The sequence below is a fragment of the Podarcis melisellensis genome (genome assembly GCF_964234715.1).
Source record: "Podarcis melisellensis genome assembly, chromosome: 2".
Taxonomy (NCBI): Eukaryota; Metazoa; Chordata; class Lepidosauria; order Squamata; family Lacertidae; genus Podarcis; species Podarcis melisellensis.
In genome coordinates this window covers 124,331,787-124,347,644 of record NC_138529.1, presented here as the reverse complement: position 1 = coordinate 124,347,644, position 15,858 = coordinate 124,331,787, and the positions used below count along the sequence as shown (strand labels likewise).

Sequence of the window (15,858 nt, the reverse complement as noted above, 5' to 3'; positions counted from 1 at the left end):
AGCTTAAGAGGCCCAAGGGACGGAGCCTGCACTCACCGCCGCAGCTTAAGAGGCCGGAGGGAGGCTTCCGGGACACTGCTGCTGCTGCTCCTGTTGCTCTAGTGAGTGCTGGCTGGGCCGCTCTCTTTCCTGCCACCTCCATCTGGCCTAGGGGGCGGAGCCTGCACTTATCACTACAGTTTGGAGGCCTGAGCAGCTACCTTCAGCAAGGGACAAAATGGTTTTAAATGTTTTAAGCTCTTTTAATTTGCAGCACCTTAAATGGTGGTTGTTGTTTTTTATACTATTATATTATTTCATCATTTTATTTTTCCTTGGGGTGGGATAAGCATTTAGTCAGGGTGGGGAGTAGTTTAATTTGAGCGCTATTGTTTCTTGCTTTGTTTTTTTTTTTAATTATTATTATTCTGTTAAGTTATTATATAGTTTGTATTTTGCTTTTTAAGGGGAAGGGTCAAGGCTGCCTGGGAGTGGGCCTCAGCCAATAGAATGGCTGGGGCAGGTTCCACCGGGGGGGGGGTGTGTGTATTGGGACACCCGATCTCAGTGATCACGGGCAGGAGGAGGAGTTATGCTAAGACCAGACCATGTCATTACCGAGGAGGCAGGTTTAGTCGTTGTCTGAGGACTATCCCTGCCTCCGGGTCTGGTCCTGACCGGAAGGATACAGGAATCAGCAAGGGAAACCCACATGACCTGAAAGTGTTGCTGTGCAATGCCAGGTCAGTGATGACTAAAACCACTGTAATCCACGACCTGATTGCGGATGGAGGATTTGACCTGGCATGTGTGACAGAGACCTGGTTGAAGGAAGCAGATGGGCCTGTCCTTGCCGCTGCTTGCCCACTAGGTTTCTCTTACGCACAGCAACCCAGGCCTTGTGGGTGGGGTTGCAGTCATTTTTAGGAAGTCATTAGTCTGCACCAGGCGTCCTATTGGGAAGACTCAGTTCTCTGAGTGCATGTTCTGGAAGTTGGGCAATAGGGACAGTACAGGATTCCTTTTGGTGTACCGACCTCCCCGCTGCACCAAGGATTCCCTGCCCGAGCTGCTTCAGGTTGTGGCGGATGTTCTCCTGGAGACACCTAGCTTGGTTGTCCTAGGGGATTTTAACATCCATGCCGACACAACCTTACAAGGGGCCGCTCGGGACTTCATTGAAAGCATGGCCTCCATGGGGTTGTCCCTGAATAAGTCTGGCCCAACCCATAGCCGCGGACATGCCTTGGACCTGGTGTTTACCTCTATGGATGTTGGTGATCTGACACTAACTAAAAGCGAAGCAAAAGAAGCGCCATGGTCAGATCACTTCCTGGTGCAACTGGACTTCTCCGCAACCCTTCCCCTCTGCAGGGAGGTGGGACTGATTCGGATGGTCCGCCACCGCCACTTAATGGATCCAATTGGCTTCCAGAGAGTGGTAGGGGATGTTTTATCCCATGTTGATGGCCTTTCAGCTGATTCCCTGGTGGCACGCTGGAATGCGGAGTTAACTAGGGCTATTGACTTTCTGGCTCCGAAGCGCCCTCTCCGACTGCATGGAGCCCAGAGAGCCCCATGGTTTTCCCCAGAGCTGAGGGTGATGAAACAATCGTTGAGACGACAAGAGCGCCGGTGGCGGAAAACTCATTCTGAATCAGACCGGACACGGGCTAGAGCTCAACGTCGAGCCTACCAAGTGGCAATGGCGACGGCGAAGAGGGCCTTCTTCGCCGCCTCCATTGCATCTGCAGAAAACAGCAGCAGGAGACTTTTTCAGGTGGTTCGCAATCTATCAGAACCACCTGTACCACTGGGGCCTGGTAGGGACCCCAAGATCTCCTGCAATGCTTTTGCAAAGTTTTTTGCAGATAAAGTCGCTCAGATTCAGAAGGAGGTAGACTCCACTGTGGGAGCAGGGCCAGGGCGGGAGAGTGCTAGAGTTCTGTCTGGTCCTGTTACATGGGATCAATTCCAATCTGTTACCCCCGAGGATGTGGACAGGCTGCTTGGACGAGTGAAACCGACCACCTGTCTCCTGGATCCTTGCCCATTCTAGCTTATAAAAGAGAGCCGGGAAGGGCTGGGCGATGGGCTCTGTGGGGTGGTGAATGCTTCCCTCTGTGAGGGAGCCTTCCCAGACCCGCTGAAAGAGGCGGTCATTAAACTGCTTCTTAAAGAAACATCTTTAGACCCGGCCAACTTGGCCAACTATCGCCCAGTCTCAAATCTGCCATTCTTGGGCAAGGTGAATGAGCGGGTGGTTGCTGAACAACTCCAAGCACGCCTGGAGTTTGGATCCCTTCCAATCGGGATTCAGGCCTCACCATGGGACTGAAACTGCCTTGGTTGCTGTCAGGGAACTAAAATCTGAGACCAGCGGAGAGAGAAGTCGCCCCGATGATGCAGGGGAGGGAACTAGCAAGGAGAGAGAGAGAGCTTCCGCGGGGGAAGGGAATCAAGGTGACACCAAGAAGAAAGGGGAGGCTGAGAGCACTTTGGAGGGAAGGCTCAGGGACTCTTCCAGTGAGATCAGCGGGGAGAGTGCAGGACCTCCGCTTGGCACGCCTACTCTGCGCAGAAGGCTTCCGCGCAGAGAAAGTAGGCGGAGACTTGTGGTCAAGGAATTCTTATGTTGGAAGAAGTTTAGGAAACGCCCACTGACGGATTCTGCCAGCGACTGAAGCAGCCGCGCATGAGGGCTGTCCAGTCTGGGAAAGGTTTAACCACCCAAGCAGCTTGGAGCAGTTGGTGGCTTACACACAAGCAACCCCAATTCCCATTACAGCAATCCTTCAGTCTTTTACGTTGCTTGTGCGCAGGAGAAGAGGGGCACCGTCATGAGTCAAACCGGAGGAGCAGGCGCTGCGGAGGGGGCCAGGGGAGGAGCAACTCTGGAGGAGAGAAACAGAGATTTGGAACAGCAGCTGGCTATTCTGGTGGCGCGGCTGGACGAAAGGCGGACTCAGGATGCCCAGGGGAAGCCCACCCCCATCGTGAGGAAGGTACCGGGACTAGTGCAGAAGTTTGGGGGCAACCCCAGAGATTATAACGCATTGAAGACAGAGGTGCAGTATGCGCTGGACCTGCAGTATGATGATTTTGTGGACGATGGGGCTCGGGTGGCTTTTGTGATAGGGCACCTTCAGGACGGGGCCACGGAATGGGTCCGACCCTTAATGGCGTCTGAAAATGCCGTGTTAAAGGATCTGAGGAAATTTTTTAGCGCCATGGACCATATGCTTTCGAGTGAAGTGGAGTTGAGCGTGACGCGCAAGGAACTGATGGGTTGCAAACAAGGGAACCAATCAGTGAGGGAGTACTGGTCACGTTTTGCCATGTTGATCCACAAACTTGGGTGGGAACTGAGTTCGGAACCAGTGCAGATGTTATTTGAGGAAGGGTTATCCCTTTGGGTAAAAGATGAACTTTCCCACTCGCCACGCCCGGAGTCGATGGACCAGCTGACCAAAATGGTGCTTGCTGTGGGAGTACGCCAAGAGACGCGGGCGATGGAAAGGCGGGAAGGGAGAGCAGAGCGTTGGCATGACAACCGCATTCCTGAGATGCCAGAGCAACCTCAGCCGCCAGCTGAACCAATGGAAATTGGAGGTGCGCGCGCGCGCGGGGTTTCAAACTCTGGCGAGGTGCGCAAGAAGGAGGGGGAAACCGCTAAGAAATGCTTTATCTGCCAACAGCCGGGACATTTCGCCAGGGTCTGCCCTCAGAGGAAGGCGTGGCAAGGAATGGTGGGGGCAGTTGGTGGGGAGCAGGAGGAGGAAAAGGAACAGGGAAACGACAATGCTTGGCTGCTGAAGAGCGGGCACAGCAGCCAGGCAAGTACCCAGTGAAAGTGCCCAAGCCAGACCCTCCCCAGGCAGCCATCGCCATAGAGGTGGTGCTAGAACTCCCCAATGGGCATCCAATCAAGGTGAAGGCATTGTTGGATTCAGGGAGCTCTTGCAACTTTTTTAGCAGGGACTTTGCCCTAGAACATCAGCTCCACGTATTGCCACTAGAGCACTCCTTGCAAGTAATGACCATCGCTGGGAGGGAACTCCTAGGGGGGGGAGTGACCCACCAGACCCCTCCTATGAAAATGAAAGTTTCCAGACACACAGAGACAATTGCCTTTCACGTAGCCACACTAGCCGGACCACCAATCATACTGGGGATGAGTTGGCTGGCACTGCACGATCCAGTGGTGGGGTGGCACCAGCGAACAGTCTCCTTTGCGTCAGCTTACTGCATGGAGCACTGCCACGGGGGGGGGACCCAGAGGATGGCAGGAGCTAGAGTGGCAGGGATGGCGGTAGGAGAAAAGGGGAGAGTACCACCTCAGTATGCAGACCTGGAAGAAGTCTTCAGTGAGAAGGAGGCAGATAGACTACCCCCCGCACAGGCCCTTTGACTGTCAGATCAACCTACTCCCTGGGGCCCAGCTGCCAGTGGGTAAGCTGTATGCCATGTCGGACAGGGAGATGCAGGAGTTGCAGAAGTTTATTGACAAGAACCTGAAGAGGGGTTTCATACGAGAATCAAGGGCGGTGGGGGGCAGTCCGGTGTTCTTTGTGGACAAGAGAGACTCCAAGGAGCCCAGATTAGCCGTAGATTACAGGTCCTTGAACCTGGTGTCGGAACCAGTGACCTCCCCCATGCCGAGAATCGATGACATTCTGGCCAGGGTAAGGAAAGGGAAGGTTTTTACCAAGTTGGACCTTCGGGGGGCGTACAATCTGATAAGGATGAGGGAGGGGGATGAATGGAAAACCACCATGTTCACCCCTCTGGGGGCCTTTGAGTACTTAGTTATGCCCTTCGGATTACAATCGGGCTCAAGCACATTTCGAGCTTTCATGCACCACGTGCTGGGGTCCCTGCTGTACAAGATTTGCGTGGCTTTCCTGGACAACATGCTAATCTACTCAGAGAACGAGGAGCAGCATCTAAAGGACGTCAGGGAAGTGCTGAAAAGGCTGCAGGAGCACCAGCTGTGGGTCAAATTGGAGAAGTGCCAATTCCACGCCCGAGAGGTAGAGTTCCTGGGTTACAGGTTGTCAGACAAGGGCCTAGCCATGGATCCAGGCAAGGTGCAGGCAGTGCTAGAATGGAAGACTCCCAAGAACCGGAAGGACGTGCAGAGGTTCTTGGGGTTTGGAAATTTCTATAGGAAATTCATCAAGAACTTCGCCCACTTAACAGCGCCCATAACCGACTGCCTCAGCAGCAAGAAGAAGTTTGAATGGACGGCGGAGGCTCAGCAGTCCTTTGAGAAGCTAAAGAGGGCGTTCGCTTTGGAAGAGCAACTCTTACACGTAGATCTGCAGAAGCCGATGAGGCTGGAGCCGGACGCGTCAGACCGAGCGGTGGGAGCCGTATTACTCCAGCCGGGAAATCGTGGAGAGTGGAAGCCGTGCGCCTTTTTCTCGAGGAAGCTGAACAAGTCCGAACAAAACTACACGGTGTATCACCGGGAACTGCTGACTATTCATGAGGCTTTTCGCCGCTGGAGACATTTTCTAATAGGTGCACAGCACAAGATCCAGGTGTGCACGGACCATAAGAACCTGGAGTATTGGAGAACTGCGCGAGTCCTGAATCAAAGACAGGTGCGGTGGGCACAGGAGTTTTCCAAGTTTTTTTTTGAGATTAGGTATGTGCCAGGGAAGGAAAACGTCAGCGCAGACGCTCTTTCCCGCAAACCAGAGTACTTGGAAAGTGAGGGAGTGCCGGAAGTACGTCATGTCATACCGGAGGAGCAATGGGTGTGGGGGGGAGTGTTGGTAGGGAGACAAGAGCTGGCCGGGTGAACGAGGGATGACCAGTACGCCCAAACCAAAATCAGGGAGATCCGAGATGTAGAAGAAAATCAGGGGGGTTTTGAGGTCAAGGAGGGGGTTTTGTACTATAAGGGAGCGTTGTACATACCCGAAGGGAACTTGAGGGGGAGAATACTCAAACAGCTTCATGACAACCCCACAGCGGGACATTTTGGTCAACACAAGACTATGTTGCTTGTCACCAGGCAGTTCTGGTGGCCAAGGGTAAGGGAAGATGTGCGGGAATACGTACGGGGGTGCGAGCGCTGCCAGCAAGCTAAAGGGGAGAGGGCAGCACCCGCGGGGTTACTGGAACCCTTACCCACACCAGAAAGACGATGGGAAGTGGTATCAATTGATTTTATGACCAATTTACCATGACTGCAACTTCCCATGACTGCAAGACCATAGCCAGTAATAATAAAATCCCATGGAATGGCCAGGCAAGGACATTTCTCTCCTGACGTGCCCAAACCTGTGCCAGCTGGGGTGAGTGCCAGGCAACATGGTTAATATGAAAGCCCTAAGGGGATTCACCAGGGATTGCTACTACTGTTACACCAGGCCGGTGTGAGACCACAGAAGAACTACTTTGACACCTGAGAACACAAAAATGGTGGGGGGGCAAAGCAAACTGCATTTTTCAGTCATTAGTGGACCTTCCTGCTAAATGTAGGGACGCAGGTGGCGCTGTGGGTTAAAGCCTCAGCACCTAGGACTTGCCAATTGAAAGGTCGGCGGTTCGAATCCCTGCGGCGGGGTGCGCTCCCGCTGCTCGGTCCCAGCGCCTGCCAACCTAGCAGTTCGAAAGCACCTCCGGGTGCAAGTAGATAAATAGGGACCGCTTACCAGCGGGAAGGTAAACGGCGTTTCCGTGTGTGGCTCTGGCTCGCCAGAGCAGCGATGTCACGCTGGCCACGTGACCCGGAAGTGTCTCCGGACAGCGCTGGCCCCTGGCCTCTTAAGTGAGATGGGCGCACAACCCCAGAGTCTGTCAAGACTGGCCCGTACGGGCAGGGGTACCTTTACCTTTACCTTAAACACATAGTGCCCCTGCCTCCACTGTAGCGAGCGGCAGATATCGGACGGCGTGCGGGTGAAGGCACATCCGTCCCATCCCTGTGGGGTTCAACAGGGATAATTACCCCCAGATTCACCTTCTTTAATTGCACTACTGGGGTCCGGTGTCCTGGGAAAGCAGCCAAATGCCATAGGCCATCACACCGGAAGTCTTCTCCAAAGTCTTTTTTTATATTTTCTCTCTGATAGTAAGAGCTGACAGTGAAAAGGAACTCTCTCTGAAGGGGGTGGATCTTCATTGGGGGGTTTTAAGAAGAAGTTGGATGGCCACCTGTCATGGATGCTTGAAATGAGATTTCTGGAGGGGGCTGGACTAGATTCTGAATCTGTAATTCTATACTTCACCCTGGTGTGAGAAATTGACTTTTGAACAAGTGAAATTTTATACACATTCCATGTGCTGATATGCTTTCAACCCCGTATGAATTATTTGGTGGGCCATGAATGAATCTTTTCCCACATTCCAAACACTAAGATGTTTTCTTTCTTGTATGGATTCTTTGATGGGAAGTGAGATTGGTGCTATGACTGAAGCTCTTCCCACATTGCAAGCACTGAAAGGGTTTCTTCCCTGTATGAATTCTGTGATGGGAAGTGAGATGGGAGCTATTAGTGAAGCTTTTCCCACATTCGAAGCACTGATAGGGTTTCTCCCCTGTATGAGTTCTTTGATGCAAAGTGAGCTTGCCCCCCTCACTGAAGCTCCTTCCACATTCGAAGCAGTGATAGGGTTTTTCTCCTGTATGAATTCTGTGATGGGAAATGAGACTATCCGTCCAACTGAAGCCCTTTCCACATTCGAAGCTCTGATAGGGTTTTCCCCCTGTATGAATTCTTTGATGGGAAGTGAGACTATCCTTCCGACTGAAGCCCTTTCCACATTCCAAGCACTGATAGGGTTTCTCCCCTGTATGAATTCTTTGATGGGAAGTGAGATTCCCCTCCTGACTGAAGCGCTTCCCACATTCCAAGCACTGATAGGGTTTCTCCCCTGTATGGATTCTTTGATGGGAAATGAGTACACCACTCACACGAAAGCTCTTTCCACATTCCAAGCACTGATAGGGTTTCTCCCCTGTATGAATTCTTTGATGGGAAGTGAGGTGATTCTTCCGATTGAAGCTCTTTCCAAATTCCAAGCACTGATAGGGTTTCTCCCCTGTATGAATTCTTTGATGGGAAGTGAGACTGGCGCTGTAACTGAAGCTCTTCCCGCATTCCAAGCACTGTAAGGGTTTCTCCCCTGTATGAATTCTTTGATGGGAAGTGAGATGGGAGCTCCTCCTGAAGCTCTTTCCACATTCCAAGCACTGATAGGGTTTCTCCCCTGTATGAATTCTGTGATGCATAGTGAGACTATCCTTCCGATTGAAGCTCTTTTCACACTCCAAGCACTGATAGGGTTTCTCCCCTTTATGAATTATTTGATGGGAAGTGACATTCCCCTTCTGACTGAAGCTCTTTCCACATTCCAAGCACTGATAGGGTTTCTCCCCTGTATGAATTATTTGATGGGAAGTGAGATTCCCCTTCTGACTGAAACTCTTTCCACATTCCAAGCACTGATAGGGTTTCTCCCCTGTATGAATTATTTGATGGGAAGTGAGATTCCCCTTCTGACTGAAGCTCTTCCCACATTCAAAACACTGATAGGGTTTATCCCCTGTATGAATTCTTTGATGCACAGTGAAATTATTCTTTCGATTGAAGCTCTTTCCACACTCCAAGCACTGATACGATTTCTCCCTGCTCTGTGTTCTTTTGTGTGAAGTGAGGCTATTCCTTCGAACGAAGCTCTTTCTTTGATGGGAGGTGGACTGGGAGCTCTGACGGATCTTCTCTCCACACTCTGAATATTTATCTGACTTCTCCGCTATGTGGATTCTGTTGTGCTCCCCCTTCTTCTTCCCTTCTGATTCATCACCATCTGCAATGAAGAGAGATGCTAATTAGAGTCTCAGGAGGAAATGGGAGCTCCAGATTATTGAACAATGTTAATGAATGCTTGTGACAGAGGAAGAACTGAAGAGAATGAGATGTAAGGCAGTCCTATAGGTTTAACTTCCTTAGTTGCCCTTAGTAACTGAGATATTGCTTGGCTTTTATCTGGGATGGATTTTGTTCTGGCTCAATCATGGAATCCACTCCATCTGCAATCACAACATGTTATGATCCAACAGGGAGCCTTACCAAGAGACTCCACGATCCCACGATTCTCCTCCTTGACCTCTTTATGCTGAGCTCTCTGGTCAGGATCCAGCAACGTCCACCGCTTGTCTGTGAAACAAACAGCAACATCTTCACCTGAGCACTCCCCACCAGAAGTTATTTCAATCTGGTTGGTCTAAATTTTAATTGACAGATGGCAATATATACAACTTAGAAGTATATTCAACTCGGATGAAAAGAAAGGATTTGTAAAAGAAGATTCGAAATTTAAAGTCACGGTGATAAAGAACAACAAGAAATTGTTATTCAAAACCTATAATCTTTTATTGGACTGGGAATTGATGGAGGAAGAAGTGAAAAAAACGATGATTAAATGGTCTCAGGATCTCGGACATACTATCTATCTAGAGCAATGGGAGAAACTCTGGCGAGAGGATATACGATTTACTGCCTCATATACAATTAAAGAACATTTTGTAAAGATGTTCTATAGGTGGTACTTAACGCCAGTTATGCTGGCAAAGATATACAAATTGAAATCCAACCTCTGTTGGAGATGTGGTGGAGAAATAGGTACAACAATACATATGTGGTGGAGGTGTGAGGAAATTAAGAAATTTGGGATAGTAGTACACGAAGAACTAAAGAAGATGTTGAAAATATCAATAACAAAGAAACCAGAGATATATCTCCTTGGATTGAGAGATGAAGAGATACCACGGGGGGGGGGGATAATTTTTCTATATGCAAGTACTGTGAGGAGAATCAGAACTTACAGGGTTAAACAATTCTGTGTGACGTCTCACATTCTGAGGCGTGGTTTTGTTCACATAAGGGAATCTTTCTTTGTGTGTGAATTACTTTCGTTTTTAGCTGTCGAGCCGAGGAGATGTCTGCTCGATCTCCAGGTTGATTTATGATGTTTTTCTGTAAAATGCTTAAAGACTTCTTAGATGAGCAAGAAGCCTGCGTACAGCCTGGGATTTATCACCCACCCAAGGCACGACCGCTGCTGCGAAACTCGGCTTGGAGCCAGGAAGACAGCTTAAGGCTCACAGTTGGCACGGAGAGTTGGCACAGGAAAGTGTGGCGGACGCCATTACATTCCACAAGTGCAGCTGCTAGTATAGTGATTGCTGCTCGGTGGAAGTCACAAACTATACCCACAAAGGAGGAATGGATATGTAAACTAAATGAATATTTAATTCGGGCAAAATTAACTGCTATAAGAAGAAATGGATCCAAACTACAAGAAAGAAGATTCCACCTAAACATTAGGAAGAACTTTCTGACAGTAAGAGCTGTTCGACAGTGGAATTTGCTGCCAAGGAGTGTGGTGGAGTCTCCTTCTTTGGAGGTCTTTAAGCAGAGGCTTGACAACCAAGTGGAAATGTTTTGATGAATATATGGCAAAATATTGCTCAAGGAAGGATACACTTATATGCCTAGATTAAAATGTGAAGTACTGGATGGAAGAAAAATTAGTAAGGAAAGATAATAAGAATATGAAGATGATTTGAGAAGGTTGTAGAATGCAAAGATTATTGCAAATTTTATAATGTGGAGGAAATCGAGTGGGGGCGGAGGGAAGTGGGAGGAGGGAGAAAAGGATAATATGATGGTGTCAGGGAACTGCCATCGCAGCCAGGAGTGGAGGAAGGGCTCCCAAGCGATGCCGGAGAAGGTCCCAGCAGGAAAAGAGGGGACTCAGCGACCGGGGAAGGAAATCAGCGTTACACCAGGGAGAAAGGCGGGGAGAGGCGGGCTTCGGAGAGATGACTCCAGGACTCTTTGCCAGAGACCAGTGGGGAGAGCACGGGTCCTCCACTGCCCACACCCACCCTGCGCAGAAGACTTCCACGCAGGGAGGCTAGGCGGAGACTATCCGTCAAGGAACTTTTATGTTGGAAGAAGTTCAGGAAACGCCCACTGACGGATTCTGCCAGTGACTGAGACAGACGCAGAATCAGGACTGTCCAGCCAGGGAAAGGTTTATCCAGGCAACCTCGCCGAGAGTGGTGGCAAGTTACGCATGAGCAACCCCCAATTCCCATTACAGCAATCCGTCAGTCTTTGACGTTGCTTGTGCACAACGGCAAGACAGGCAGCACCATGAGTCAAACCGCTGGAGCAGGCGCCCAGCAGGGAGCAGCGGCAGAGCCAAGTCTGGAGGAGAGAAACCGAGACTTGGAACGGCAGGTTGCTCTGTTGGTGGCGCGGCTAGATGAAAGGAGGACTCAGGATGCCCAGGGGAGGCCCACCCCCATCACAAGGAAGGTACCAGGACTGGTGCACAAGTTTGGGGGGAACCCCCATGACTATAATGCATTCAGAACGGAGGTACAGTACGCTTTGGAACTGCAGTATGATGACTTTGCTGACGATGGCGAGCGGGTGGCTTATGTTGTGGGGCATCTTCAGGATGCGGCGAGGGAATGGATCAGACCCTTAATGGCAACGCAGAACACGGCCTTAAAAGGCCTTAGGAATTTTTTTGGTGCCATGGATACTATGTAAGGCTTGTAGGGCAGCTTGTAGGGCAGCGGCTGAAGAAGGAGCAAAAAGGGTTTTCTCCTGTGTGTGTTTCTTGTGGCTGATTAGCTGCTCTCCCTGTGCAAAGGTCAGAGGGGGCAGGGTTTCTGTTGAGGTAGGTGATTAGCTGTGGGAGGAGCTTATCAGAGCTTGTAGGGCAGCAATTTGATCTATCTTTAGATTTAGGGGAGCTAGTCTCAAACGTTTGTTGGGGGAGACCTAGGGTTTTTTGGGGGGGGAGTTACTTGTCCTGTCTGCACGCTTCTTATGATGGAGGACCACTGTAGCCAGCCCCAACGACACGTTCTCAAGATGGAGAGTGAGGGAACAGCTGCAGTCGCCTGCGGTTCCTGCACAATGTTTGCCATCTTGCCAAAGGTTGCAGGCAGCTTTACCTGCAGCAATTGCATGTTGATTGCCCTCTTAAAAGACAAAGTCCAGCAACTGGAGGAACGTGTGGCTACGCTCCAAAGAATTAGAGAGCTGGAGCTCTTCTTGGAAGCAACAGAGCACACCGTCTCCACCAAGGAGGAGACAGGGGACTCCCCTGAGAAGGAGGCTAGTTCAGTGTTTCCCAACCTTGGGCCTCCAGCTGTTTTTGAACTACAATTCCCATCATCCCTGACCACTGGTCTTGCTAGCTAGGGATGATGGGAGTTGTAGGCCAAAAACATCTGGAGGCCCAAGGTTGGGAAACACTGGGCTAGTTCACCAACACAGGAGCCAGATATATGGAGAAACGTGACCCAAAGAAGTAGGAGGCCCAGGGATCGCTCTGATTGTTTAGAAATACACAATTGCTTTGAGGTCCTTTCCCCTAGAATGGAAGACGAAGAGCAGACTCCATTTGAGGATCTCTCCCTCATTACAGTCGATCAGGTATATGAAGACGAGCAGCAAAGGCAGTCCTCAGGGAATGTCCAGGCGACCTTGGAACGGACAGCTCACAGAAGAACCCCGATCAGATCTAAGAGGAGGCGTGTAGTGGTGATAGGGGATTCCCTACTGAGGGGAACAGAAGCAGTGATCTGTGGGCCTGACAAGATGTCTCGGGAAGTGTGCTGTCTCCCCGGGGCTAAGATCCAAGATGTAAGTGAACGACTACAAGAAATCATAAAACCCACTGACAAATACCCCTTCCTCTTGGTTCATGTGGGAACCAATGACACTGCAAGCAATAGCCTCCAGAAGATCAAAAGAGACTATGAGGCTCTGGGCAGGAAATTGAAGCAATTAAATGCACAAATTGTCATCTCATCTGTCCTCCCAGTTGAACGACGTGGCCCAGGGAGAGAGAGAAAAATAGTGGAAGTGAACAGCTGGCTTTGCAAATGGTGTAAACAGGAACGGTTTGGATTCTTAGATCAGTGTTTCCCAACCTTCTTTGGGCAAAGGCACACTTGTTTCATGAAAAAAATCTCGAGGCACACCACCATTAGAAAATGTTTAAAAAATTAACTCTGTGCCTATATTGACTACCGTATTTTTCGCCCTATAGGACGCACCGGCCCATAGGACGCACCTAGATTTTGGGGGGGAAATAAAGGACAAAAAATTATTTCCCCCCCCCCCAGACGCGGGGCTGGGGCGGGAGAAGCCCGAGCTTCCCCCGCCCCCAGCCCCCAGAATGGGAGCCAGAGTGGCTCCCGGAGCTTGCGGGACTGGGGGTGGGGGAAGCCCGAGCTTCCCCCACCCCCAGCCCCCAGAAAGGGTCCGAGAGCGATGGCAAAGGTGAGCGCACCTTTGCCATTGCTCCCGGAGCTTGCAGGAGCTGGGGGTGGTGGAAGCCCGAGCTTCCCCCGCCCCCAGCCGCCAGAGCAGGTCAGAGAGCGATGGCGAAGGTGTGCGCACCTTCGGCATCGCTCTGGGACCTTGCGCGGGCTGGGGGCGGGGGAAGCCGGAGCTTCTCCCGTCCCCAGCCCCCAGAGCGGGTCGGAGAGCGATGGCGAAGGTGCGCGTACCTTCCGCATCGCTCTGGGACCTTGCGCGGGCTGGGGGCGGGGGAAGCCGGAGCTTCTCCCGTCCCCAGCCCCCAGAGCGGGTCGGAGAGCGATGGCGAAGGTGCGCGCACCTTCCGCATCGCTCTGGGACCTTGCGCGGGCTGGGGGCGGGGGAAGCCGGAGCTTCCCCCGTCCCCAGCCCCCAGAGCGGGTCAGAGAGCGATGGCGAAGGTGCGCGCACCTTCCGCATCGCTCTGGGACCTTGCGCGGGCTGGGGGCGGGGGAAGCCGGAGCTTCTCCCGTCCCCAGCCCCCAGAGCGGGTCGGAGAGCGATGGCGAAGGTGCGCGCACCTTCCACATCGCTCTGGGACCTTGCGCGGGCTGGGGGTGGGGGAAGCCGGAGCTTCTCCCATTCCCAGCCCCCCGAACGGGTCGGAGAGCGATGGCGAAGGTGCATCGCTCTGGGAGCTTGCGCGGCTGGGGGCGGGGGAAGCCGGAGCTTCTCCCGTCCCCAGCCCCCCGAACGGGTCGGAGAGCGATGGCGAAGGTGCTCGCAGCTTTGGCATCGCTCTGGGAGCTTGCGCGGCTGGGAGGATAGCTTCCTTAAGCCTGGAGAGCAAGAGGGGTCGGTGCGCACCGACCCCTCTCGCTCTCCAGGCTTCAGCGAAAGCCTGCATTCGCGGCGATGGGATGTGGGAGGGAGCTCGCTCGCCGCCCCGCATGTGCTCGCCGCCGCCGCCCCGCCTCTCGCCGCCCGACTCGCCCGCCTCCCTCCCACTAGTGTGCCGCGGAACACCGGTTGGGAAACACTGTCTTAGATCACGGACTGCAGTTCCTTGAAGATGGACTTCTGGCAAGCGATGGGCTGCACCTCACGACGGTTGGGAGGAATGTTTTTGCCAAAAATCTCAGAAACCTCATCAGGAGGGCTTTAAACTGACTAATGTGGGGGAGGAAGACAGTGCTCCTGAAGGTAGGAGTCTATCAATTGATGAAGATGATCATCCAAATGTCATAGACCAAATGGAGCAAACAGCACGCAGACCTAGTGGTGAGAGGAAAAAATCCTTAAATAAGAGACACGGGGGAATGATTAATGGACTTCAATGTCTGTACACTAATGCGCAAAGCATGGGTAATAAACAAGATGAGCTTGAGCTCTTGGTACAGCAAACTAAATATGACATAATAGGCATCACTGAAACCTGGTGGGATAAGTCCCACGATTGGAATGTAATAATGGAGGGATACAATCTATTTCAGAGAAACAGACCAGACAAGAAAGGAGGAGGAGTGGCGTTATATGTCAGGGATGTGTATACCTGTGAAGAGATCCAAGATTTAGAACCTCAAAGCCAAAGTGAGAGCATTTGGGTCAAAATTAAGGGAGAGAAGAATAACAGGGACCTCATTGTGGGAGTTTTCTATAGATCCCAAGCCAAACGGAGGACATAGATGATGCCTTCCTGGAACAGATGGCCAAGCATGCAAAAGGAAGGGAGATAGTAGTAATGGGGGACTTCAATTACCCGGATATTTGCTGGATGTCAAACTCAGCCAAGAGCATAAGGTCAAACAGATTCCTCACTGGCCTTGCAGACAACTTCATTGTCCAGAAAGTGGGAGAAGCAACAAGAAGAACAGCCGTTTTAGATCTGGTCCTAACCAATGTTGATGACCTGGTTAGTGGGGTAGAAGTGGAAGGATCATTAGGCACGAGTGATCATGCTCTTCTGAAGTTTACTATACAGCGGAAAGGAGCAGCCAAGCATACTAGGACTCAATTTCTTGACTTTAAGAAAGCCGACTTCATAAAACTTAGGGAAGTGCTGGGTGAGATCCCATGGACAGTAATACTAAAAGGAAAGGGAGTTCATGATGGCTGGGAGTTTGTTAAGAGGGAGATAGTAAAAGCACAACTTCAGGCAATACCAATGAGACGGAAACATGGAAGGTGCCTAAAGAAGCCAGGGTGGCTATCTAAAGAACTTTTAACTGAGTTAAGATTAAAAAAGGATGTGTACAAAAAATGGAAAAGGGGGGGACCACCAAAGAGGAATTCAAACAAATAGTCAGCACGTGTAGACACAAAGTCAGAAAAGCTAAAGCACAGAATGAACTCAGGCTTGCTAGAGAGCAACAAAAAAGGCTTTGATGGGTATCTTCATAGCAAAAGGAAGAACAAAGAAACAGTGGGGTCACTCAGAGGAGAAGATGGTGAAATGCAAACAGGGGACACAGAAAGAGCTGAACTCCTCAACGCCTTCTTTGCCTCAGTCTTCTCCGATAAAGAAAACAATGCCCGACCTGAAGAATTTGGAGCAAATGATTCAGCAGAG

General features: G+C 51.1%; 2 protein-coding genes across 10 annotated transcripts in view; one reads left to right on the top strand and one right to left on the bottom strand.

The window, feature by feature from the left end:
* The window catches only part of LOC309364378 (uncharacterized protein), a 214,577-nt gene that overhangs the window by 130,714 nt on the left and 68,005 nt on the right, over positions 1 to 15,858 (top strand). The window lies entirely within an intron of this gene.
* On the bottom strand, positions 2,818 to 13,976 carry LOC309361500 (uncharacterized protein; the record flags this gene model as incomplete). The annotated part of the gene is made up of 5 exons (XM_081896593.1): positions 2,818 to 2,873; positions 7,576 to 8,805; positions 9,069 to 9,222; positions 11,397 to 11,494; positions 13,871 to 13,976. 5 exons carry the CDS (start codon positions 13,974 to 13,976, stop codon positions 2,818 to 2,820), a joined length of 1,644 nt encoding a protein of 547 aa, XP_081752719.1.